General features: G+C 37.6%; 2 protein-coding genes across 2 annotated transcripts; one reads left to right on the forward strand and one right to left on the reverse strand.

Annotated features, from left to right (window-relative positions):
* Positions 1-906: 906 nt before the first annotated feature.
* On the forward strand, positions 907-8,183 carry tacr2 (tachykinin receptor 2). Its single transcript, XM_055170972.2, has 5 exons — positions 907-1,478; positions 3,623-3,817; positions 4,026-4,176; positions 4,850-5,046; positions 5,834-8,183. Exons 1-5 carry the CDS (start codon positions 1,084-1,086, stop codon positions 6,024-6,026), a joined length of 1,131 nt encoding a protein of 376 aa, XP_055026947.2. The 5' UTR covers positions 907-1,083; the 3' UTR covers positions 6,027-8,183.
* An 806-nt stretch (positions 8,184-8,989) lies between these two features.
* hk1 (hexokinase 1) lies at positions 8,990-26,030 on the reverse strand. The gene is made up of 19 exons (XM_073873223.1): positions 25,932-26,030; positions 24,340-25,206; positions 21,051-21,213; positions 18,020-18,168; positions 17,624-17,743; positions 16,750-16,845; positions 16,541-16,640; positions 16,152-16,335; positions 15,921-16,076; positions 15,596-15,829; positions 13,344-13,648; positions 12,566-12,714; positions 12,220-12,339; positions 12,036-12,131; positions 11,846-11,945; positions 11,523-11,706; positions 10,824-10,979; positions 10,379-10,612; positions 8,990-10,144 (listed from the first exon to the last, which is right to left on the reverse strand). The coding sequence occupies exons 2-19, from the start codon at positions 24,400-24,402 to the stop codon at positions 9,997-9,999; spliced, it is 2,757 nt and encodes a 918-aa protein (XP_073729324.1). The 5' UTR covers positions 24,403-25,206; positions 25,932-26,030; the 3' UTR covers positions 8,990-9,996.

The following is a 26,030-nucleotide window of genomic DNA, read 5'->3' on the forward strand; positions in this document are numbered from 1 at the left end:
AGAAATGTGTAGATAAAAGAAAAATGTAGTTAAAACGTTATTAAAGCATTTTTATTTATCTTTTTTTCTTGCATGGCATATAGTTTCTGGCTTAGATATCTATGGTTTCAGAGAATTTGCTAACACACCCAATTTAGAAATACACTACAATACAGAATTATATAAAAAATAATATTAGGGACAAATTTGCACAGTATGCTTATGTTAAAACATGTATAATGTTACAATTAAAATGTAAAATGTAGTCATGTCTCCTCTATCATATTTTTTATTTAAAAATAAAACCCTGCAATGGTCAAATAGCTATTTACAGTAAATATCAAACGTATTCTCTATAACAGATGCAAAATCCTCTAACAGTTCCATAAAGAAAATGATGGCATTGTGAGAATTTTAAAGGGGCCATCTGGCTGAGGAAGAATTGCTGCTAGTTGAAAAGAAATTTTCTAAAATTAGTTTGTCAATGGTACTACAGCAACAAAAAGACCAACAAACACCAGCCAAATAGCTCATATTTAAAATCTTAACATACGAGTTATGTGCCCTAATCACTCTCCACTTTTCCACCTCCTGCTGCCTAGACAGGCGCATCACTAGACAATGAAAAAAATCACCTCACACCAGTTTAGAAATACCGATGTTCCTGTTGCTCAGTTGGTAAAGCATTGCGCTATAATGCATAAACATAATTTGTAATTAGGCCTGCTAGGCAACGTCTATGGAGAGGTAGCCCATACTTCACATGATTGTGGCATATTTATATAAAGTGTGCAGGAGATTGGCAATAATTAATGATAACAAGCTGCCCACCATAAACGCGTAAATACCATGCATCTCATTACATTTTTAAGCAAGATGTTGTGCGTCATTGTACCCCCGACACACCCCTAACAACAATTGACACACATTCCTTCAGTTTCTCACATCACTGCAGTCACAGCAGCGCGCCCCAGCATCCCATTTGGCGCACTTTCATTCATCTTTTGGAACTCTACTGTTGCATAGCCTTTGTGCAAAATACACCATGTCGTAGCACTGGACTAACTGGAATGAGCCGTATATTTGTTGTGACTGCGAACAAAGATGAATACTACTTTGGACCCACTTTCAGCATCTCTTCTTTACAACGAGAAAGATGGAAACAAAACCTTCAGCAACCTTTTCGAGCAACCGAACTGGCAGGTGGCACTATGGGCAATTGCATACACCTTAATCGTAATTGTTTCCGTCGTTGGCAATGTCACAGTTATCTGGATCATTTTGGCACATAAACGAATGAGGACAGTGACCAACTTCTTTATTGTAAACCTCGCTTTCTCGGATGCGTCAATGGCAACTTTCAACACCGTCTTCAATTTCGTGTATGCTTTGCACAATGACTGGTATTTCGGTTTAGGATACTGTAAATTTCAAAACTTCTTTCCAATAACAGCTATGTTCTCAAGCATTTATTCAATGGCAGCTATTGCTGTGGACAGGTAAGCGGATAACGTTGCAATTTCCCATATAGAAAGCTTCACTTGATCACCATTATTGAAACACATGAATTGGTAATGGTAAATAGGTTATATTGGTATTGCATGAAGCCTGTAGGATTTTGTGTTGTTGTATTTGTAAGAAAAAGCGCTATTACGCGCTCATGGCTAAGTTAAACTATGAGGTAACTACCCAGCTATATTAATAAGCGTTTTCCAAACATATTTTGGTTGTGGGAACGGTGATTTTGAATGTTCCTAAAATGTGAAAATGTCCAGTTTGCATAATGTTCATAAACGTTATTTTAAGATTAGCAAATTTTCTGCAACGTTCTTTCCTCTTATTTTTTTAACAATATAACATCCTAAAAATGATTATGATGTACTTGGAGGGTTTTTATCCTTTACGTCATATTAGAACTGTCACCAATCGTGATGGTGGAGCGCGTGTGCAACGTCGATCCCCAAACGCGCCGTACCCACTTACCTATTCACTATCCTTAAAAAATGTACGTTTACTCACTGCGTTTAAATCATTTTAAGTAATAAATAATAAGTTATTTTAATAAAAAATTATCTTATAACTAAGGGGTTCTTCGCACTCAGGGATGAATTTTTTCCCCAAAGCACCCTCTTTATCAAAGGCTCTTAAAATGGGCCTATTAATTTAATTCTTACCTTTTGCTAGTCTGTAAAAACATTTTCCACTACAAGAAGCTTTTTGTGAAACAGCGTGGTTCCGTTGATGTTAAAGGTTCTTTATGGAACCATACAGATAGACAATTTTTTAACAGTAGCACATATCTTGTATCATTTATTAATATGACGTCGACTGTGGCGATGACATCATGATTTAGTGCCCACCTAACTAAATATAGCAAATAACTCAAACAATCATTAATTTTCTGGCTGTGCTCCAGCATGGATGATTTTAAGATATTACATTTAAAGAGAAATTGAAGAGTTTGGTTCCAAAACGCAATAAATCCATTTAGACTAATTTGGGTAAAAATTTGTTTTCTATACCAAAAAAGTGACAAGATGAAAATCACTATTTTCTGTTACAAACTTTCACACTGCATCTTTAGGTTATAATAACATAAAAATTCAAATCGATAATTTGATTTTCAAAGATTTATTATAAAAACTGATTATTTTTTTCTGCAAAATGCAATAAATCCATGACAAGTTTTTTCCCCCAAAATGCTATAAATCTATAAATGTGCATTCATCTTTGCCATGTTATATTCATTTAGTTGACTAGTGGTATAAACTGATAAAACATTAATGGCATTTAAGGCGGGGTGCATGATCTCTGAAAGCCATTGTTGACATTTGAAATCACCTAAACAAACACGCCCCTACCCCAATAGAATCTGGACCTTCTTTTGATAGACCCGCCCCACACACGCAACCCAGGCAACGATGCCCTTTTTCAAAGTGTTTTTCAAAAATCATGCACCCCGCCTTTAATCAAAACACTTACTTTGTCATATTAAGAACACTGCTGTCATCCTTGAGAGGTGGGTGCTGAACTTTTTTGACAGCGATCATCTGTAAAATGTTTTGGTCCTGCTCGATTGACTGCTTCCAAGTAAAATAATGGAAAGTTTTTCATAAGACCCTCTGGGGTCAATGTGTTAGCATGACAGAAGCTTGATGCTGTCATGGGAGAACAAGCAACAGCTGGCATTTATCCTTCGCCGAGTGCCTTTCACTTAAATTATTTGATTTTGATGGCTTACGTTTCTTCCCCGCCACAGAAAACTACCACAGGTTTATCAATGCCATCAAAGTGTTATTTTGTTTTTGTTTGTTTGTTGATCACGAAGTACAAAGTAAATGAGGAAAACTAGGATTCTGTGTGTATTCAACCCGCCGCCATTGTTGTTTACATTGCGTGGAATGGTGCTCTTTGATTTGTTGAGCAGATTTATTGCATTCTACAGAAAAGGTAGGGTTAAAAAAAAAGGGAGAAAAGATGACAGAATAACACGGCGGATATTGGATTTTGGGTAAAATTAAGAATTTACTTTTAAATACTGACCATATATAAAAAAGGCGTTTATCACGTTTTGGAACCAAACTCATAACAGTATTCATATACTGTTTACTTTTATTAAGATATACTCTGTTGAAATTTGCAGATATATGGCTATAATCCATCCCTTGAAACCCAGGCTGTCCTCCACCACTACTAAAGTTCTGATCGGGCTCATCTGGGCCGTGGCATTTGCTCTGGCCTTTCCTCAGTGTTATTATGCCAGCACCAAATTCTTCTTTCCTCGGACTGTCTGTATGGTGGAATGGCCTGGAGATTATGGAGGGAAGCATCAGCTCTCGTAAGAGATTGGATAATATATTATTTATTCCTGCAGTGTCACATTGCCTTTAATAACCTTGTGATGCCTTTCTACTGAGAGTCATTTTAATTTAAATTTTCTTCCCAGTAGAGAGAATGTATTACCACTCTCCTTTGTTTAGTGCAAAGTCAGATAGTGAAGTATATTTCAAACACACATTTGACTGATGAAGTGATAATCTCATTAGGTACCAGATTGCTGTGATTATCCTAAACTACTTACTCCCTCTGCTGGTGATGCTGGTCACCTACAGCCTGGTGGGCCGGAGGCTGTGGGGTAGTGAGATCCCTGGAGAAGCATCAGATCACTACCAGAATCATATACAGGCAAAACGCAAGGTCAGAGAAACTAAAACATACTGTATATAACTTAAAGTCACAATGAAATTGAAATTAAAAACTTAAATCTTTTGGAATATTGTGTTTTTTATACAAATGACTTGTGAGCTTCATTATTATTATTTTTATTCATGTGCCCTCATAATCTTTAATCAAAAACACAAATTTTCATCCCCTCCTCGAAGCGACTTCTCTTTACTTCAGGTCACAGGGTATGGCAGATGGGTGGAGCCCGGAAAAAAATCGCAGCGATTAGCATATAGAAACATGACCCAACTTCCAATGATCCAATCAATTCTTGATGGATGAAGCCCTACCTTTTTACATTTTTAAAAGCCGTTTCACTCGGATAGGTCTCTACAGGGAAAATTAGATAATCGCTACTTCTGTTTCATTGTAACTTATGTCATCTATTCAAGTTTCTCTGCATAATCCTAATTGACGCCACTACTATCTGACAATTCTCATAATTCGGTACATCTTTAAAACGTGTATTTTTGGATCAAATGTAATTAAGGAATCTAAATCATTTACTGGGTACTGCAAAGATGGCTTCTGGAGAAGAAAATTGCCTGTGCGTCTGCTAGCTCCTTTTCATTGCTGGCAGGGTTGGATTGGTTTGAAGATATCGCTTTGTGTAGAAATCAAGTGCAAATTCTTTCATTTATTAAAGGTTGTGAAGATGATGATAGTGGTGGTGATGACCTTTGCAATATGCTGGCTCCCCTACCACATCTATTTCATTCTGGGAAGCTTCAACAAGGACATATACAAGCAACATTACATCCAGCAGGTCTACCTGACCATCTTCTGGCTGGCAATGAGTTCAACTATGTACAACCCCATTATTTACTGCTGTCTAAACCAAAGGTAAAGACACACTTCACACACTGTTTTATAGACAGTTTCAGCATCAACAACATAAACAAACGTCCAAACTTAACTTCCGGTAGACTTCCGCAAAGAATTAATAACAACAGAGTCCCAGTAGATTATTTTTGATAACAAGCAAAATAAACAACACGTAAACTACCCCATAATTCAAATCATAGCCAAAGTGCACCAACCATCCACTGAGCCACACGAACAACAAAAAAACTGTATAGCTACAGATTCCTGCACTCCCGCCCGGCAGCCAAACCTCTCCCCACACAGCGGTGATCTATGCTCGCCACTTTCCTTCGTCTTTAGGAAACTGAAACTTTTTTCACAATGTATTTATATCAGAGATCAGTTTAGTCACTCGCCAGACCGACAAACAAAGACGTTAACTTAGGTCAGGCAGTGCTGCAGCTCCCGAGACCGGTCTGGGTCTCAAGACCACTTTTTAAAGGTCTTGGTCTCGCCTTGGAATCGACCACATTTTTATTCGGTCTCGTCTCGGTCTCAGACAAAGAGGACTCGGAATTTTATTTCAAGACTTGGTCTCGGTTTAGGTGGTCTTGACAACACTAAGGTCAGGTGCGTGTGTGCTTCCAAAGAAACTGTGTGTTATAATAAAATTTCCATTGCTATCCAGTGTAGTCCTGTATTCAATAATGTATTCATAAACAACACATTTTATACTTAGTCTTAGTCTTACACTTTAAACTTAGTCTTGGATTGAAGATGTAATACTATCAGTATTTATGTGACTGCACCTTCCCATTTCCTAAAGATTTCGCTCAGGTTTCCGCAAAGCATTCCAGTGCTGTCCATTTGTGAATATATCTGAGGAGGACAACATGGAACTACAGCACATGAAAACCTTACACATGAGGCGCAGTTTTCGCACAGAGACCGCCAGCGTTGTGGTCCGCAACCATGCCAGCGACCCTGAAGATACCACATCCACACTTATCAAAGCTTAGTGTATTATCGTAATGGAAAAAAGGACAGAGAGGAATCAAGCATGGCCGCACTCAATACCTCACAGCTGAATTTGAATTTCACTCCTATCATGTTGTGTGGGGGGTTCTGTGGGCTTTACAGTTGGAGTATTAATGTACTCTTATGGCATAAGCACCAAGCCTTATTTGTTTATGTATTGATGATTATGTACTAGTTCTAGTATACATACTATATATTCTGTACATACACTACAGTATACACTCGCCTAAAGGATTATTAGGAACACCCTGTTCAATTTCTCATTAATGCAATTATCTAATCAACCAATCACATGGCAGTTGCTTTAATGCATTTAGAGGTGTAGTCCTGGTCAAGACAATCTTCAAAACTCCAAACTGAATGTCAGAATGGGAAAGAAAGGCGATTTAAGCAATTTTGAGCTTGGCATGGTTGTTGGTGCCAGACGGGCCAGTCTGAGTATTTCACAATCTGCTCAATTACTGGGATTTTCATACACAACCATTTCTAGGGTTTACAAAGAATGGTGTGAAAAGGGAAAAACATCCAGTATGTGGCAGTCCTGTGGGCGAAAATGCCTTGTTGATGCTAGAGGTCAGAGGAGAATGGGCCGACTGATTCAAGCTGATAGAAGAGCAACTTTGATTGAAATAACCACTCGTTACAACCGAGGTATGCAGCAAAGCATTTGTGAAGCCACAACACGCACAACCTTGAGGCGGATGGGCTACAACAGCAGAAGACCCCACCGGGTACCACTCATCTCCACTACAAATAGGAAAAAGAGGCTACAATTTGCACGAGCTCACCAAAATTGGACCGTTGAAGACTGGAAAAATGTTGCCTGGTCTGATTAGTCTCGATTTCTGTTGAGATATTCAGATGGTCGAGTCAGAACATGGATCCATCATGCCTTGTTACCACTCTCCATGCTGGTAGTGGTGGTGTAATGGTGTGAGGGATGTTTTCTTGGCACACTTTAGGCCCCTTAGTGCCAATTGGGCATCGTTTAAATGCCACGGCCTACCTAAGCATTGTTTCTGACCATGTCCATCCCTTTATGACCACCATGTACCCATCCTCTGATTTCTACTTCCAGCAGGATAATGCACCATGTCACAAAGCTCGAATCATTTCAAATTGGTTTCTTGAACATGACAATGAGTTCACTGTACTAAAATGGCCCCCACAGTCACCAGATCTCAACCCAATAGAGCATCTGTGGGATGTGGTGGCCCTGGATGTGCATCCCACAAATCTCCATCAACTGCAAGATGCTATCCTATCAATATGGGCCAACATTTCGCTTTCAGCACCTTGTTGAATCAATGCCACGTAGAATTAAGACAGTTCTGAAGGCGAAAGGGGGTCAAACACAGTATTAGTACGGTGTTCCTAATAATCCTTTAGGTGAGTGTATATAGTGCTTTATCACACTGTAAAATAGCAATGAATTTTACAAGTGGCAGTTACAAATGGCACACTCAATATTAAATTTGGATCTGTTACATTTCTAAAAGTAAGGGTTCTTAACATCATCATTACAGTACGGTATCAAGAACCATTTTATGCTGTATATATATTATTCTCCGGAGAGAAAAGAAAGTTCTTAATATATTATTATGTTTCTCGAATATGTGTTTCTTGGTTTACAAAAAATACAGAGAATTAGTTCCAAAACAAAAAGAAAGAAAATGGGAACTTAAATAGATCTTCAATCAGAACATTTTTGGTTGTAATTGGAGTCATTATTTTAATGAGCGTATCCTAAAGCTGGTCACATGATTAATACTACAGAATATCCATCCAAGTGTTTATACTCTACACTGCATGTACCATTAGCTTGTATATTGTCAAAATAGTAAAAAGATATATACCAAAATTATTGATAGTGATCCGTAACATTATTTAACTATACTTGAAACTAAACAAACATTTCAGTGTTATAATTGTACTGTACGTAAACAAGGAAGCTCAAATTCAATGTTTACATGTATTATGTATAAATCTGCATGTATGTCCAAACACTTGTTCTGATGTCAATTTAAATGTTACCTTGTTCTTTGGTGTAAAGAAAATAAAGTGTCATTGGATTGATATCAGAGTTTATTCAGCTGGGTTTTACTGTCTGTTGTGGATTTTATGGTTAAATTTAATTTGGCATGTTACCTAAAAATGTGTAATTGCAGAAAAGTAGAATAATAACCAGCCTTTTCCCCTAAAACTTGAATTTAATTGTTTGGTTTCCCAGAGGCATGTTAAAAATCACACGAATGGGGACGATACGAAGTATTTTAATATAAAATTATCTAATTTAGGAATTAAAATGTACTGTTTATTGTTCAGATCAGATGTGGATTATTTAAGTTTACATATTTCACGAGTTGGCTAATTCGTATGAATTCATACGAAGTTAATCGTGCAAAAACGTACGACTCTCATGAAAAAAACAACAACAAGGAAACCAAACCCCTAACCCCGTACACTGAAAAAAGTTAGTCATTGAATTTAATAATTTTTTTAAGGCAAGTGGTTGCAATCAATTTATTTAAGCTACATTTAAACAAAAAAGATTGGTAAAGTTAAATAAAATATAAAACTTTTGTTTAAATGTAGCTTAAATAAATTGATTGCAACCACTTACCTTAAAAAAATTATTACATTCAATGAATCATTTTTTCAGTGTATCTAACCCCAACATCACTGGGGTCAAGGCAAATTGTACAAAAACTTACGAATGCGGTCGTATGAATTAATACAAATTAGCCAACTCGTAAAATATGACTGAATTCTCGTGAGATAGCGTTTGGTGTACCTTTATTACCTTGCAAGTCAACCTTTAGTACAGTACATTAATTCAAGAAAAGACCTTTCTTTTATTGCACACGCACACACATCACACAAGGTTTAGATACCTAACACTAAATTGCTTGGTCAACTTAAAGGAAACAGCGGAACATAAATGTAGTTCTTCAAAATATTTTAATGGTTTTCTTCTATATGTTTTCCAGGAACATCTATTTAAATAGTGCAACTATGAAATTGTACAAAATCAGTGGATGCTAAACCTCAGTTAACAAATAAGGCATGCATTCATCTATGAGTCACTACACAGATTCACCCACATTAACTACATGTGATCACTCACTAACAACCAAGCCGGGGCACACAGAAAGACATTAGCTGGAAATCAGCACTGTTGTTTGCAGGGCTGATAACCTGCATACATACACAGCAAGAACCTGACAAAAGCTATGTGCGGAACAATCTGCTAAAGTCTTTAGATATCATATGGTAAGATGTTAATAGGCAAAGGCAATATATTTTCTTACTCATTTATATGATTTGACTAATACAAAAGGGGCATCCCAAAAGGGAACCGATTGCAGAGGAATAGCAGCTGTGACCGCAAGACTAAAATTTTCTTCCCACTCTGGCCATGATAATATCATTGTGCAATTCCTAATATTCACACCACAAGCAAAATACAGTACACAAACTTTTGGAATTAGCTTGACATACGCTCGACAAAATATCTTCTTTATCTTAGGAATCCACGTCTATCATGGTACAACGCAGCCACCAAATACAAAAATAAAATAAATAATATATTCATATTGGTCAAATGTCTTAACTTTTAATGTTTGTAATGTTTGTGTTTACATTTCTTCCCTTTCCTCAATATACATCCATAAATATTATAACAACATTTTAACATCTTATAGAACATCTTGGGTGGCCAGAGATAGGCCGACCCCTAACAACACACACTGACACACACACATATAGAGAAAGGCTTACAGTAACAAATACTTTTTAAAGGATTGAAACGGAAAGCAATGAGTTAAACCTCAGCTCTGGGCATGAGCGAATGGATCTTAGTGAAGGAGAGCAAAGTCACAGCTGCACATGAATATTTAGAGGCTTGGAGAGAGCCGGTGAGTAGGGCTGAGGGTTTGTTCTGTGCAGGATTTAGTTTTTTTGTTCTTGCTGACGGAGACGGCACCCGACCGCAGTGATCAAGGCAGCGCCCTTTCCACTGCCGTCTTCTGAAAGGAGGAAGGTGACGTTGCAGTTCGGGGCGAGCTCCTTCACAGTCTGGTGCATTATACGTGAGAAATGTGGAGAGGAAGGAGGTCATATTCATTACCACTACCAGTGAATCATTTCACTGTAGAAAGAAAATCATAAAGATTTGCAAAGAAATTAAGGTAAGTCAAGACAGAATTTTGATATGGTGGTGAACTAGTCCCTCAATTTTTTTAACCAATTAATAAAACACATAACTTGGAATATGTACCTAATTACCACAAATGCCTGATGGTGTACGAAATATAATACTTAAATGACTCACTGTGGATGAAGTTTATAAAGAGTGCCATCAACCCCAACAGTGATGTCCAGATGATCCAGTCCACGGTTCTCACGGATTTTGTCCACGACAGCAGCCATTCCGGCTCCACAGAGCTGAGCTGCCCTGCGGGATACAGCTCCACACACTTCCTTGACAATAATACTGTCATCACATGTGGTGTCCAAGCCCAAATGCTGCAGGATGCCCCTCACTTGCAGTAATGCCAAACGGTCACTAGAGGGAAAGATTGACAAAATGTTTTAAGCCACTGAGCCAATCAGACACTGAGCAGTTTTTTGAAAAGGATATGCTAAACAAAATATAACAATATGTAAACAAAAAGTAGGCCTACTATAGAATTTGGGGACTATAATCTAAAAACGGGTGTTTAATGTCTGATTTTCATGATGGAATGAAACAATATATCAGACGATTGCTGTTGTACCTTTCAATTTGGGAAAGGAACTTGGTTTCGAAGATACCCCTGGTCTTTAAAGTCTCAGAGATCTGGCCTCTGAAGAGGAAACCACGCTTTGTCAGGTCAATCAAGATGTTTCGCACAATTTCTCCCAAGTACATACCACTGCACATCTTCTCATACCTGAAAGTGAACATAAAACAAACATAAACAAACAAACAAACAAACAGGATAAATCATAAAAAGCTACACACAACACACAATGCATTCAAAATACTTAAACTTTATATACATGCAACTTTACGATGCATTTTATTTTCGAACAATTTATGAAATATGGTACATAAAAATTTAATTTATTCATCTAGCACAGTGGTTTTCAAACGGGGCCGCGAGACGGTGCCAGGGGGCCCCAGTTTTATGATATTTTTTGAAATACATTAATTTATCATGAATTCTGTGTAATTAAACTAACCAAAAGCACTACTTTTTTGTATAATTTAATGTTTTTAAGTTTTGGAACAGTTTTTTGTCACAAATTTTCTTTGGGGGGCCACGAAGGAATGCACCGTACACAAGGGGGGCCGCACGCTGAAAAGGTTTGGGAACCACTGATCTAGCAGATACTTCCAAAAAGACATTTATGAGTGCAATACATGCCAAAGCAATTAATTGTAAAAACAAAATTAAATGTGTGACACATTTGACCAGGTAAGAAATGCTTACTTCTGTTTGCCGGCATTAAGAGAAAGATCATCCACAGCATCGTCATATATAGTCCGGATGTCATCCAGGCAGCCATTGTCACCGAACGCTCCCCACTCCATGTTCACGCACATTCGGCCTTCATCTCCCTCCACTGTCTCAATGTTACGCAACTCCTCCATGTAGCAGGCGTTGCTGCCCGTTCCTAAAACCGCACACACATCTTAGCAAGCTCTGGTAGGTATATATATATATATATATATATATATATATATATATATATATATATAAATTGAATTTTAAATATAATATTGAATACGTAGTATATTATTATATTTTTGTACCTGCGATTAGTCCAACCTCACAAGTGGGTTCTTCATATGCACAGGTCATCATTGTACCCACTGTGTCATTCACTATAGCCACTACGTCCAAATCAAACTCCTGTGCGCAATACAGCATATACAAAACATGAGTGAACTGTACACACATTGGCGATCAATGTCACTTTTGTGACAGTATGCTGTGGCTCACCTCTCTTCGTTTGATCCCCTCTCTCAGGAGACCTACAACATCTTCTCCTTCGCAGTCTGTGGCATTGAAGCCCTTCGTCCACTTTACCAGAATTCCCTGCATGCGTCACAGAATTAGGATTTCATTCAATGTGCAGTTTGAGTTAAAACTTCATTTAGAAGAGTTAAGAGAAAAACCAGCTCACCGCATCCAGGCTGGTCTGTCTGCAGGGGAAGGAGAAGGTAAAGCCTAAAGGCAGCCGGGCATTCTTCATTCCCATGTAATCCAGGAAGTCGGATATACAGGCCACAATGTGATCAAAGAGCTGCAGGTGGTTGTTGAAGAACAGTTGTAAAAAAATTGTTGCTACACTCTTTAATTTGATGCCATTAATTCAAAGATGCAGAAAAATTACTTGTTTCCAAGAAAAAAATATATTTTTTTCAAGTTATTTAATACCTTTCGAAAAAGACTTTTAATATATTCTATGCTTATAAAGATCTTTAAAAGAGTTTTTAAACGGTGTGAAAAATGCAAAAGTGATTGTGCACCTCCTCTCCAGTTCCTTGCATTACTTCTATGGGAATAGCATAGATTTTATTATGCATCTCCACAGTTCGCCTCTTGCCGCTGCGAATCTTAACCAACAGCACCCTGAAGTTTGTACCTCCAAGATCCAAGGCCAAGAAGTCTCCATTTTCTGAACCAAAGAGAAAATTTAGATTCAGATACAGAGTATGCATATAGGCTGGGATACAGGTTAAATCTTTTCAGCTTTAATCACCAACAGGGATATAATACAATGTCATGCATCTGTATTGAATAAGCCTAGGATTATATTATGATGCAATTCAACAAAGATCAAGAGAATTTAAAGGTCACGTTCTTTCTGATTCCATTTTTTAAACCCTAGTTAATGTGTAATGTTGCTATAATAGCATAAATAATACCTCTAAAATAATAAAGCTCAAAGTTCACTGCCAGGCGATATATTTTCTTTAACAGAATTTGCCTTTCAAAGCCTACAGCGAACGGCCAGTTTGGACTAAAGCCCTTTACTTTCTGCATTAATGACATCACTAGAACAGTTTGTTGACTAAACTCTGCCCACAGGAATACGTCAGTCGCTAAGCTAAAGGCAAGCTAAGCTGCTACCGAATCACCTTGGACCTTTAATTTGTCCAAATCAGGGGACCACTGAATGGTTTTTATTAAATGATGCATGAGTTTTTAATCTGTGGCCATTACAAGAAAATAATCAGGAAAATCTACTTGCCTATACTAAAGGAAATACACAATGTTGTTCTGTAAATTGTTGTATAATTTTACCCGATCCATCCGGGGTGCTTCGCACATAGGTGGGCAACATCCTAACCGTGGCTGTGCTTTGGGTGCTCTTGCTCAATCCATTCTGGATCTCGGTTCTCATTCGTTTCTTCACCTCCAGTAGTTGTTCTTTGTTCAGCCGGAACTCTGCCAGAGTCTCGGCGATCTGACGTGTTTGATCGGCCAATCGGTAAGCCCAGGCTGTAACCATAGCAGCACCTTTGCCACTTCCACTCTCAGAGAGCAAGAAGCGTACGTCAGATTCTGGCACCAGACGACGTACGGTCTTATGCAGACGTCGGGAATATCTAGAGACACATCAGACCAATTAGAATCATTATATTAAAAATAGTTTTCAGTGATGTCTAGCTTATGACCATGAAGGTCTTTTGTCACATACTGTTCTGAAAGCTTATCAAACTTATAGCGCTCTCAAGTTTCACTGAGTAAACAAAGTATTAACTATATAAGACTCACAGAAGGCTTAAAATTGTGAACCGGGTGATATAAATGTCATAGAAATGAATCTGACCTCTATGAACTTTTAGTGTCCGGAGTTTTATAGTATGTCCATTGTGGCAAAACAAATAGGCACGTCTGCTCCTGTTAAATGTATATTAATAGAACTTGTCTTTGTTACAAGAGCTAACAAGAGAGTTCAGTGTTAAATCTTAGGGATTTAAAAGTAACCAAACCGATCAGAGGCCCCACTGACTTTCATAGTAGGAAAAAGGAATACTATGGAAGTCAATGGGGCCTCTGATCGGTTTGATTACAAACATTCTTCAAAATGTCTTCCCTTGTGTTCATCATAACAAACAAATTTATACAGGTTTGTAACAATAAATGATGACAGAATTAACATTCTAATCTAACAGGATTATTAGGAACACCATACTAATACTGTGTTTGACCCCATTTCGCTTTCAAAACTGCCTTAATTCTACGTGGCATTGATTCAACAAGGTGCTAAAAGCATTCTTTAGAAATGTTGGCCCATATTGATAGGATAGCATCTTACAGTTAATGGATATTTGTGGGATGCACATCCAGGTCACGAAGCTCCCGTTCCACCATATCCCAAAGATGCTCTATTGGGTTGATATCTGGTGACTGTGGGGGCCATTTTAGTACAGTGAACTCACTGTCATGTTCAAGAAACCAATTTGAAATGATTGGAGCTTTGTGACATGGTGCATTATCCAGCTGGAAGTAGCCATCAGAGGATGGATACATGGTGGTCATAAAGGGATGGACATGTTCAGAAACAATGCTCAGGTAGGCCATGGCATTTAAACAATGCCCAATAGGCACTAAGGGGCCTAAAGTGTGCCAAGAAAACATTCCCCACACCATTACACCACCACCAGCAGCCTGCACAGTGGTAACAAGGCATGATGGATCCATGTTCTCCTTCTGTTTATGCCAAATTCTGACTCTACCATCTGAATATCTCAACAGAAATCGAGACTCATCAGACTAGGCAACATTTTTCCAGTCTTCAACTGTCCAATTTTGGTGAGCATATTCTAGCCTGTTTCCTATTTGTAGTGGAGATGAGTGGTAACTGGTGAGGTCTTCTGCTGTTGTAGCCCATCCGCCTCAAGGTTGTGCATGTTGTGGCTTCACAAATGCTTTGCTGCATACCTCGTTTGTAACAATTGGTTATTTCAGTCAAAGTTGCTCTTCTATCAGCTTGAATCAGTCGGCCCATTCTCCTCTGACCTCTAGCATCAACAAGGCATTTTCGCCCACAGGACTGCCACATACTGGATGTTTTTCCCTTTTCACACCATTCTTTGTAAACCCTAGAAATGGTTGTGCGTGAAAATCCCAGTAACTGAGCAGACTGTAAAATACTCAGACCGGCCTGTCTGGCACCAACAACCATGCCACGCTCAAAATTGCTTAAATCACCTTTCTTTCCCATTCTGACATTCAGTTTGGAGTTCAGGAGATTGTCTTGACCAGGACCACACCCCTAAATGCATTAAAGCAACTGCCATGTGATTGGTTGATTAGATAATTGCATTAATGAGAAATTGAACAGGTGTTCCTAATAATCCTTTAGGTGAGTGTATATTTTACTTTATTAGGCATGAAACATTTTGCATAACATTTATCAGTGTATGCTTTTGTGTCTGGCTAAATAATCTATTCATGTCACCATTGTATTTCACTTACAAAAAAAGGCAAAAGTACCATGGTACTACCGCAGTCTAATTTTAAACCAATCATCTAAATACAATACTCACTGTGGGTGCATCTTGTAGAGGGACCCATCAATGCCCACTGTGGTACGGAGACGTGGGGCATTTTTATTGTCCTTGAGACGTGTGAGGATCGCACCCAGAGTGGCAGCAATCAGATTAGCAGAGCGAAAAGAGACAATAGCACAAACATGCTGCACAGCAATGCAGTCATCTTCAGATGGCTCGACGCCCAAGCGGGTCAGAATATCCTTGGCTTTGGATAGTCCCTCTTTGCTCCTAGAGAATAGAGTGATCATTGTGAGTTTGATCCATGTTAATCCATAAATTAATTTTAGGAGGAACTGGTAATAAAAGACTAACGACTAACTTCTCAATAGCAGAAACATGCTTGGTTTCAATTTTTCCTTTTGTAAGCAGCTCTGGGGTGATGCGGCCCTCAAAGAGCAGTCCTTCTTTGGCCATTTTTACTAGAATTAGTCTCACCAGCTCACCCATGTACATCCCACTGACCATCTTCTCAAACCTGTGAAACATTAACATTAGTTTTTGAAAGACTGAACAGATAAAGTACATTTTTGTGAGAGACTTTGTGGCTTACAATTGCTTGCCGGGATTGAACGACCCGCGATCGATCTCCCTGTCAAACTCAGTTCGGATGTCTTCCAATGTTCCATCATCTCCAAATGCTCCCCATTCAGTGTTGATACACATTCTGCCTTCATCTCCCTCCACCATGTCCATGTGTCTGAGCTCCTCCATGTAACACGCATTAGTGCCGGTACCTGAGAGACCAAAGATGCATATGCCATCACACACAGATGTTCACAAAAGCTTTGATTGGATAATGTTTGAAGTGTTATTGCCATTTGTGTACTGTACACCTATGCACAAAAGTTACATTCTAATCATAAGCAATTTAATATGAGTACAAATCGAGTGCAATCTATTTAGAGGTCTGTAGGTATTACATCTGGATTGGTTTCATACCAATAATGATGCCAACTTCACAGCGCTGGTCATCAAAGCCACAGGTCATCATGGTTCCTACAGTGTCATTGACGACAGCCATGATATCTGCTTCATAGTCCTGCAAATGAAATTGTTACAATTAAATTCTTACAATAAATTTCCCCCTGGTCTTTTAGCATATTAATGAAACTCAGGTTGAAGATTAGGAATTACTCAATGAAACTTACCCCACGTTTTTTGATGGCTTTATTTAGAAGCTTAACTACATCCATTCCCTCAACCCCGCTGGCTTTGAAACGTTTGGTCCAAGTCAGCAGAACAGCCTTAAAAACATGTAATAACAATGTATAAAAATGTGTACAGGATTAATATCTCTTAAGGTACCCCGGCTATGTAGACTTATATGCTTTGCTACTTAATATTTGCCGTCAACTATTAAAATTAATTGATACAAACACATTAAATAGTTTTATTTAAAAACATGTAATACTCATTTTAACCTATGGAGGCCGCCATTATGTTTGCGTTCTTAAATTAATGACGTCTAATGATTCTTGTGAAATATTACTACAGTTTAGTATATACTATGGTATCTTCTATAGTTTTCACCTCTCATATCGCCTATATTTTGATCTTCTTTCATTAGTATTCAGTATTATTCTTCATTTATGTTACTCTCTGTGAAGGGGCTGAACAGAAGACCTGATGCTGTATTTATAAAGAAATACGATCCAAATACCGCCACCTGCTGTCTGTGTGCGTTTATAGCTCTCATTTCTGTTTCACATCATTTTATAGGTTCATATACTGATTCAACTTGTTTATCACATTTACCTCGCTGTAGCTTTAATAGAATGGGGTTTATTGCAACCATTTGACGTCGTGTATAGTGATGAAAAACAAAATGTCAGCCTCCGATTAAAAGCTTCAAGCTTATTAAAACTATGACATTTATCATTTTTTTATTTTTACATAAATTTTGCCAAACCCAGTGTTGATCTATTAAACCATACATGTGTTAATAACCAGGATACCTTTTATTATGTACATTGTTACATGGTTGCAAAACTGTCACTCAAACTGAATCAAATTGTTTATTACCTCATCAAGTCTACTTTGTGCACAAGGGAATGAAAATGTGAATCCCACAGGAAGCTTCTTGTCTTTAATATTGTGTTTTTCCATGAAGTCTCCAAGGCATTCTGCAACATGGTCAAACAGCTGCAGGAAACAATGAGCCAAGAATGGAGAGATTAGAGAAAGATGAATGGTAGGACCTCTGAAGATGAAAACACCTCATTTAAGATATATTATGTGATATTTTTTGTTTCTCCAATCACAAAAATATCATCAATAATATCATATTACCTGCTATTAGTTTGTTGTATGTCATTTTGCATATATATATTTACACTAAAAATATTTGCACTAGACACTTGTTACTGATGAGTAATATGAAGTGTGTTGTGAACAAAGAACTGGTTATACTGTATGTACCCGTGTTCCACTGCCATGGATAATATCTTCTGGTGTGTCATATATCTGACTTTCCATCTGCACAGTCTGTTTCTTCTCGTGTGATACCTTTACACGCAGAATACGGAAATTAGAGCCACCCAGATCCAGAGCAATGAAATCTCCCTTTTCTGTAAGAGAATTAAAAAAATCGTTCCTATTACCAATATTGTTCAACACTATTAAGAGTCCACATTTTAAATCAAAAGTTCCCCCAGAAAATAAAAATTCATTTTTAAAAATGCTTTATTATGTATGAAAGAACTATATTATGTGCTTAAGATCAGTCACATTCACTGTAAATGCATGGGAAAGAACAACCAATATATTTCTAAATATCTCCTTTTGTCCAATGAGGAAAAGTTCATACCGGTTTCAAAAGACAAAGCATATGAGATTTTGTTTGGGGTGGAGAAGATTTTAATAATTTTAATCGAAATCTAATTGGAAAATGTTTTTAGGCAACCCAAAAGAAATTTGCCAGTACTGCCATATCACACCATAACCCAACCGAAACTGGCAATAGTGTACTATTCTTGTAATGGTGAGACTGTGTAACAACATTTATTTTGGTTGTGACCAAGGGGGCTTATTCGGGAATGCTTAACTGAGCTTGGCACTGACATTAACCAATCAACTAAGGCAGCGCTCTCAGTCAACAGCCTATACACGCACATAGCCATGAATTCTTGGCAGCAAATTTTATACTAAAGCGGTGATTAACAAGTCTGCTTGTGACTTTTACAGTAAAAGAGATTAAACAGAGAAAAGCAATGGCATGTTAAAATGCATCATTCTTGTTCCCGAAGGCTCCTCGACGTGTCCAGATTGTTGATACTATGTTCAGTTCATGTTGCCAAGCAACAATGAAACTCAATGGGTTTTATTTCTGACCACCTCATGTTGTTAGATTTGAATGTAATGTGCTTTATAAGGTTTTTAATACTGTTATCTGTTATTTTATCACTACTGTAAGGTGTAAATAGTAAAAAAAAACAGCAAAATCACATGTAGTACTAAACATATTATATTCCATTACAGACAGATTCATGTTATAAAAATGTTATTTACAGTGATAGTTTTTTAATTTAGTAATCACTGTAAAAAAACACAATAAACATGAGTTCTTTCAAGGTAGGTGATCTGATCCACCAGCTAAAACTAAATGACCCACCAGCTTGACCAGGCTGGAATATACCAGCTTAACCAGCAGGGGCTGGTTTTCAGTATAGGGCATTTTCATATACCACAGGCTTTCTGTAAACACTCAGGCATTATATGAATGGGATATTAATAGATAAGTAGAACTGTTTATACTCTAGTGTCCAATAACTTGTGACTAGGGAGGTGAACTTCTGACAGGTTATTTCTAGACTTGATTTATGTGTACAGTACTATACTACAAACAAGGTGCATCAATCAAAAAGCAACAACACAAATCAATAAGGTTAAGATTCATTTTTATCCATATGATTAGCAAATAAATAAATCTGTAATTATTTGCTAAAATTAAACTTGACAAATAACCACTCAAATGTATTAATACACATGAGAGATAGCAGTCAGATGCAGTACACGGAAATCAACTGACATGTACCAATCTAGGATTACAGTACACATAATCTGTGATGTAACCAAGTGACTCTGATTGGAGGCTGCAGGTCATGCAGAAAGGCATGGTCACATGTCAATGCAACTCTAATGTGTTTTGGTTCAGGAAGAATTGGTTCAATATTGTGACCACACTATACTGACAACATAAAAACATGCATTGGGGGATTGGCATTAAGGTTATTATATAAAAGTTTTTTGAAAGAATAGCAATTAGGAATTGTATAATGTTACAAACTGAATACTGGTTAAACTAGTTTTGTTACTACTTTCGCAACAAGTTTAATAACTTTACTCAAAACAATCCCCACTCATGTCCGAGTACAGATCTTATTACATGAAGTCATCAGTTCAATATGTATTTATTTAGTTTATCTTTTTGTTGTAAAAGCATTTTAAAAAGATACAAAGAAGAGAAGTGATATTTGTTTTTAAAGGGATAGTTCACATTAAAATGAAAATTCTGTCATCATTTTCAATTCTCATCCTCATGTTGTTCTAAACCTGTATGCATTTTTCCCCTGATGAACACAAAAGAAGATATTCCGAGAAACCATGATAAACACACAGCAGATAGTGACCATTGACAAAACCATTTTCCTAATGTATAGTAGGAAAAAAATATTTTGGAAGTATTGTGATAAATGACTAAGAAAATATTTTGATAAATGATAGTAAGCACACAGTTGACGGTACCCATTAAATTCCATCATATTTTTAAATTCCTACTATGGAAGTCTACGGTCACTTACTGCTGTGTGTTAACCATCATTTCTCAAAATATATTTTTTTGTGTTCATCAGAAAAAAGAAATTCATACAGGTTTAAAATAACATGAGAATGAGTAAATGATGACAGAATTTTCATTTTAAAGTGAACTATCCCTTTAAGAAAGTTTTGCTAAGATGTGTAGAAATGCATGCTCTCCAGTTTGCTATACAATACATGGCCATTTATTAAAAGAAAAAGACAGTGGCATACATGCTTTAAACAGTATCATAATATATCTAAAAGAAGGATTGTGAAATTATTCATGGATTTGCTTAAAGGAACAGTATGTAAGAAATTTATATCAATTAATCATAAAATGGCCCTGATATGTCACTAGACATTAAGAAATCATTTTCATTTCAAATACTTATATCACTGACAACAGTGGTCTGGTCAGGATATTGTCATTTAAAAAGTGGAGTTGCAGCCCTCAACTGATGTTTATGTTGTCATTTTGTGTATTGGCCACCAGTTGTGTGATTGCAGTACCAGTTTTAGCCACAAGTTTTGTGATTGCAATACCAGTTTTGGCCACAATCCTACATACTGTTCCTTTAAGACTACTTTTGGTGAATGCGTGTGTGTGTGTGCATTTTAATGTGATTTTAGTCCAAAAGATTTGCAGACTGACCTGATCCATCAGGAATGGACCTTACGAAGGTGGGCAGCATCTTGACAGTAGCTGTTGGGTTGGTGTCTCGGGCCAGCCCGTTCTCCATTTCCCTTCGGAAACGGGCCATGATGTCTCGCAGTGTCTCATCAGAGAACCGCATGGAAAACAAGTATTTGTCAATCTGAAAAAAAAGATAATAACAAATTACTATTAGGAGGACATACAGTATTTGTGTTCAATTTAATTATCTATTTTTCCTTTTCTTTCTTAAAAAAAATTGCCTATGTATACTGTGTTGGACTTGATGAGACTATTTCCAGTGCACTTATTCTTGTTCTTGTGTTGCTATAATTGCTTCTATTGTTTACATCATATGTAAGTCGCTTTGGACAAAAGCGTCTGCTAAATAACTAAATGTAAAATGTAAATGTAGAAACAACTTGAGTAAATATTTGGTGTCTTCTTAAAGAAGATGTTTAATTGTAATCAATATTATTACTGAACACACAGTAATGCTGCGTGTGCCAAGTTAACGTGTGATCAAATCAATGCCTCAATGTCATTTCAGTGAGGTCATTCTGTCCTTGAAATATAAAACCAAGAAACTAAATTTAACAGACATACCAGAAGTCAATGAGACATACAGTTCATAAACACAGACAATATTTGTCAAGTAAATGACAAGTTGAAAAAGTTTTATGAAAGTCTAATGGAATGAGAATGAGCTACAATTATAAACATTAGCACCTGCACCTCAGCATGACTCATGATTTATAATACTGTGAGCACATGTTATGTGAGACTGGGTCTGAACATTGTAATTGATGCTATTGGTAGAATAATTATTTACATTAGTGTTTTTAATTTCTTTATGCGCTTTACTTAGTTATTTGACAACATACAGATTAATAATAAACCTGTTATAAGAATAAGAATATAAATTCCCTTAAAATATATATTTTAGTATGGTAAATAAATCTATATGTATACCAGTATTATACCAAATAACTTATACCAAACATACAAGAAAAGTCTCTATTAAAGGTGCAGTGTGTAAATTTGAGCGGCATCTAGTGGTGAGGTTGCGAATTGCAACCAACGGCTCAGTCCACTGCTCACCCCTCGCTTTTGAAACACTGGGTCTGCGTCCGAAACCGCATACTGTTCAGTAGGTATTGAATGAGATGAAGTACTTACTTACTGACTGTTAAAACAGTAGGTACTATATAGTGTAAATCCTAGTAGTATGAATGCGATTCGGACATACTATATCCGCCATGTTGATACATCACGTGACATACGTTGTCATCACATCATGTCATACCAGCGTGAAAACGGCCGGATTAGTGCTTTCGCCCTTCTTTCGGTCATCCGGGTACTTTTCGCATACTGTTTTTGGAATACTATGTATTCGGACATAATACTCACCGTCGCTACAGTTTTTTCGCCTTACTATATAGCATGGAAGTAGGTGGTTTCGGACGCAGCAATAGAGAAGCTACGATAGCCGCGACCGGACAAACATGCCATCGTCGGAGACAACTTAGTAAAAAAAAACACTTTGTCTGCTAATGGCTTCTGTAGAAACATGGCGACACAAAATGGTGACATTAATGTAAGGGGATCCTCGATGTATGTAGATAAAAATGTCTCATTCTAAGGTGATAAACACATAACGGTTCATTATAAAAGATCATTATACACCCCTGAAAATATAGTTTTGTATATGATTTTGCATTTCTGTCAAGGGATCCTTTTAAAAATGACACACTGTACCTTTAAGTCTCTGTTTCGATTATGACTTTATGCACAAACATTATCAAACTATTTAAAGCTCTTTAATTTGGTTAGTTGACAAAAACAATAGGAGGGAGTGTAAACCAGGTCATTGCATAACCAACATGAAAAGTCCAGCCGTCTCCTGAGGCATTCAAAAAGGCCTAAAGTCTCAGTGAATGCAAATTAAATGGTAGCTTTATTTTCATCTATTTATATATTTTTAGATGAGTGATGTGAGACATGTATGTAAAACAATATTGTTTTGCAATCACCTTAGTAAAGAATAGCGGTCATAAAAACTCTTATCAGTTGAGAGCAGCGCAGGTGTTAGACTGCATGTGTCACAGCTCAGGATAGGTTTCATTGTTACAGTAACCATGTTGTTACACAATATAACTGTTGCTTCTGAGGATGTGACTAAATTGTCTTCTTAAGTTATTAATGAGGCCTATATAATGTCTTATGCATCGAATCCAGGATGCAGTTTTTAGACTTTGCATCATTGGTGTCAGAAGTAGTGTGATGCTGAATTATAAGCATGAGGATAAGATAAGGAGTATATCAATTAAATTCATGCCATGACTTCCAGTAGCTCCACTGGTAGAGCATTGCATTTGCAATAGCAACACAAAGGTCATTGGTTTGATCCCCTGGGAACACACATACCGAGAAAATGATTGAATGCACTGTACATTTTTGGATAAAATAATCTACGAAATATATATAAGGTCAGTTATATTATTTGCTGCAGATATTTTCTAAATTCAACCATATAAAGGTTTTATAACAATATGCGGTAATAAAGATGACATGTAACAAATAAAAATGTAACAGATTTTATCCTACTTAAGCCACTAACTAACTCTTAATTTAACACACTAAAGCTAAATCCTAAAACATCTAAAAAGGTGTTTTATAAAAACCAATTTTTTTTAGCAAAGGCACATGAGTTAAAATAAAAGAATGCACCACCTCAAAGCTATCTAGGCACGTATATACATGCATTCCCGCTCAGTGTTTGTGTCTTTCCCCCTCCTCCCTACAACTAAAATGCTTCGTCAAAACTCCCAAAGCACGAGCTGTCAGTCAGCTGTGGTAACCCGATACCGGTAGGGAGGGGGTTTCGTATGCTCAGGACCACCTTCCCCCACATGGAGACATACTCTCCAATCAGCACGTTCACACACAGAGACGAAAAAAACGTCTCTCTCCTCATGCCCCATCGACGCCCCACATCCTGCTTTCAAGGACATTGCAGCACATATCCGACATTCTGCTGCGATGGCTAACAAGGGTAAACCTCATCCTCCTACCATCGCTGGCGCATGGAGTGTGACGTATCTGCTGCAGCTAGAGGTACGTGAGACATGGCGCATCTCACGACTCAGACGAGAGGCTATACATGCTTCGAAATGCTGCGGCCTTGGTGACACCTGCAGTCACGCATCTTCATGGGCGTGCAAGAGCAAGGAATGACACGTGTGGTCACCGTTAAAATCGACGTTTAGTACAAAAGATGTCAACTCACCTTTTTGACCTGGTCATCCTTCAGCTCAGTGAAGTAGTAGGCCAGAAGCTGTGCTGCTATCATCCTGCTTCACCTCTTTGGTGAAAAATTCCTGAAACCTGAAGAAATACCTTACAATCCTTTCCAGTAAGGCAGGGAAACGGGTTTGAGGGTCAGAAGCGACGTGGGTTAACTGTAATAAGAGATGCCGGCATGTAGTGGTGTTCCCTCCCAGCAACGGTCTGTCTTTTCCTCGTCGGCCTAGGAAGTCTAGCTGTATATAACGTGCTCGCATGAGATGCAGCAAAGGCTGGGATGGGGAACTGCTAAAGTACCGCCCATTCACTCTTCTCCTATTGGCTGAGGTTTATGGGCAGGCTTTTGAGGCCAAGCACAGCTGACAGCCCCCTCCTTGCCTGCTTTACTCCTCACCCACCTTCATTCTTGTGCTTTTCTTTCCTTTTCAGTCTCTCTTTGCTCTTCCTTATTCTCTCGTGTTAACCCTCATTCTCTTCCTCTTTGTTTGAAGGAGGAGACTTAAGAAAAGAAAGGGGCTTTACCAGAGAGCGTCACGTAAAGCACGTCCCCAATGCGTCACAGACCCAAAGGGATTCTGAGGCAGCCTATGAACCTCAACAGCCTCAGTGAAAATGCTGAGTAATGCAATCGTACAGCCAAAGTCAAATCAGCAAAGGCAATGTAGCTTCATGCATCTATTCACGGTTATATGTGAAGCAGGAGAAAACAAGGAGACATCAGAGTTAGTGATGTAATTTCGGGGTTGATCAGCAGGGGGGACAGTCAAAAAAGAGACCAAAAAAATGACATTAGGGGGTCAAACAGAAGTGACCTGCTTGTCCTAAAATGTTTGGACAGCTGGGAAAGACCCTACAGGAGAAAACATACAAAGATGTTAAATTGTGCAAAATCTCATTATTCAAGGAAACGAATACCTAATTTTCCTGTAATCCATTTTACAATGCGAGTTAATTGCTAAATGCATGTCACTGAGGGCAACTAGATTCATAGTAATTGGAAACACAATTTGTAACACAGGCCAGCTTTTGTGTGTCATGCTCTGGGGTATTCGCCCATCCTCCTTTCCTGTCAACAGCACGTGAGTGTGAGAGCTTAACATCCTCTTACTGCTCAAAGCCAATCGGATAGTCTCACTAGAGATACGTCACGAGACCAGCATAGATGAAAGATTTTTCTTTATTTATATATTTAATAGAGGATTTATTATGGCAATGTCATTTTATGAAGAACATGTATACACACTAAAAATGGTGGGTTATTTTTATTGGGTTAAAAAGGGACACACCCAGCTGTTGTTGGGTTAAAATAGCACAGAAAATGTTTATATTCAACCCAACAATAGTTAAAACAGCATTTTGGATTGGAACAACCCAGCTTAGGTTAAATTAATGGGGCTGGGTTCATCCTTTTTCGACCTAACTCTGGGTTGAAATAACCCATCATTTATTTTTTGAATGTAGTATCTACAATCTTAAAAATAAAGATGCTTAAAAGGTTCTTTTCAGCGGTGACATAAAATAACCTTTTTTGGTTCCTCAAATAACTATTCTTTAAAAGAACCATTTCCTTCTTACCTTTTTTAATAATCTGAAAAACCTTTAAAGATGCTTTAATGCAGTGGTTCTCTTTTGGTGTGGAGTCCCCCTTGTGTACGGTGCATCTCTTCATGGCCG

The sequence above is a fragment of the Misgurnus anguillicaudatus genome, chromosome 11 (assembly GCF_027580225.2).
Source record: "Misgurnus anguillicaudatus chromosome 11, ASM2758022v2, whole genome shotgun sequence".
NCBI lineage: Eukaryota > Metazoa > Chordata > Actinopteri > Cypriniformes > Cobitidae > Misgurnus > Misgurnus anguillicaudatus.

What these genes read in the sequence shown, in the direction of transcription:
- tacr2 (XM_055170972.2), top strand. Translation starts at nt 1,084, where the DNA reads ATGAATACTACTTTGGACCCACTTTCAGCATCTCTTCTTTACAACGAG. An exon ending in GCAGCTATTGCTGTGGACAG is followed by an intron (nt 1,479 to 3,622) that starts GTAAGCGGATAA and finishes TGAAATTTGCAG; the next exon opens with ATATATGGCTATAATCCATC. An exon ending in TACTGCTGTCTAAACCAAAG is followed by an intron (nt 5,047 to 5,833) that starts GTAAAGACACAC and finishes CATTTCCTAAAG; the next exon opens with ATTTCGCTCAGGTTTCCGCA.
- hk1 (XM_073873223.1), bottom strand. Translation starts at nt 24,402, where the DNA reads ATGATAGCAGCACAGCTTCTGGCCTACTACTTCACTGAGCTGAAGGAT. An exon ending in TGAAGTTGGCATCATTATTG is followed by an intron (nt 16,336 to 16,540) that starts GTATGAAACCAA and finishes TTGGTCTCTCAG; the next exon opens with GTACCGGCACTAATGCGTGT. An exon ending in TTCCTTTCCCAAATTGAAAG is followed by an intron (nt 10,613 to 10,823) that starts GTACAACAGCAA and finishes CTTTCCCTCTAG; the next exon opens with TGACCGTTTGGCATTACTGC.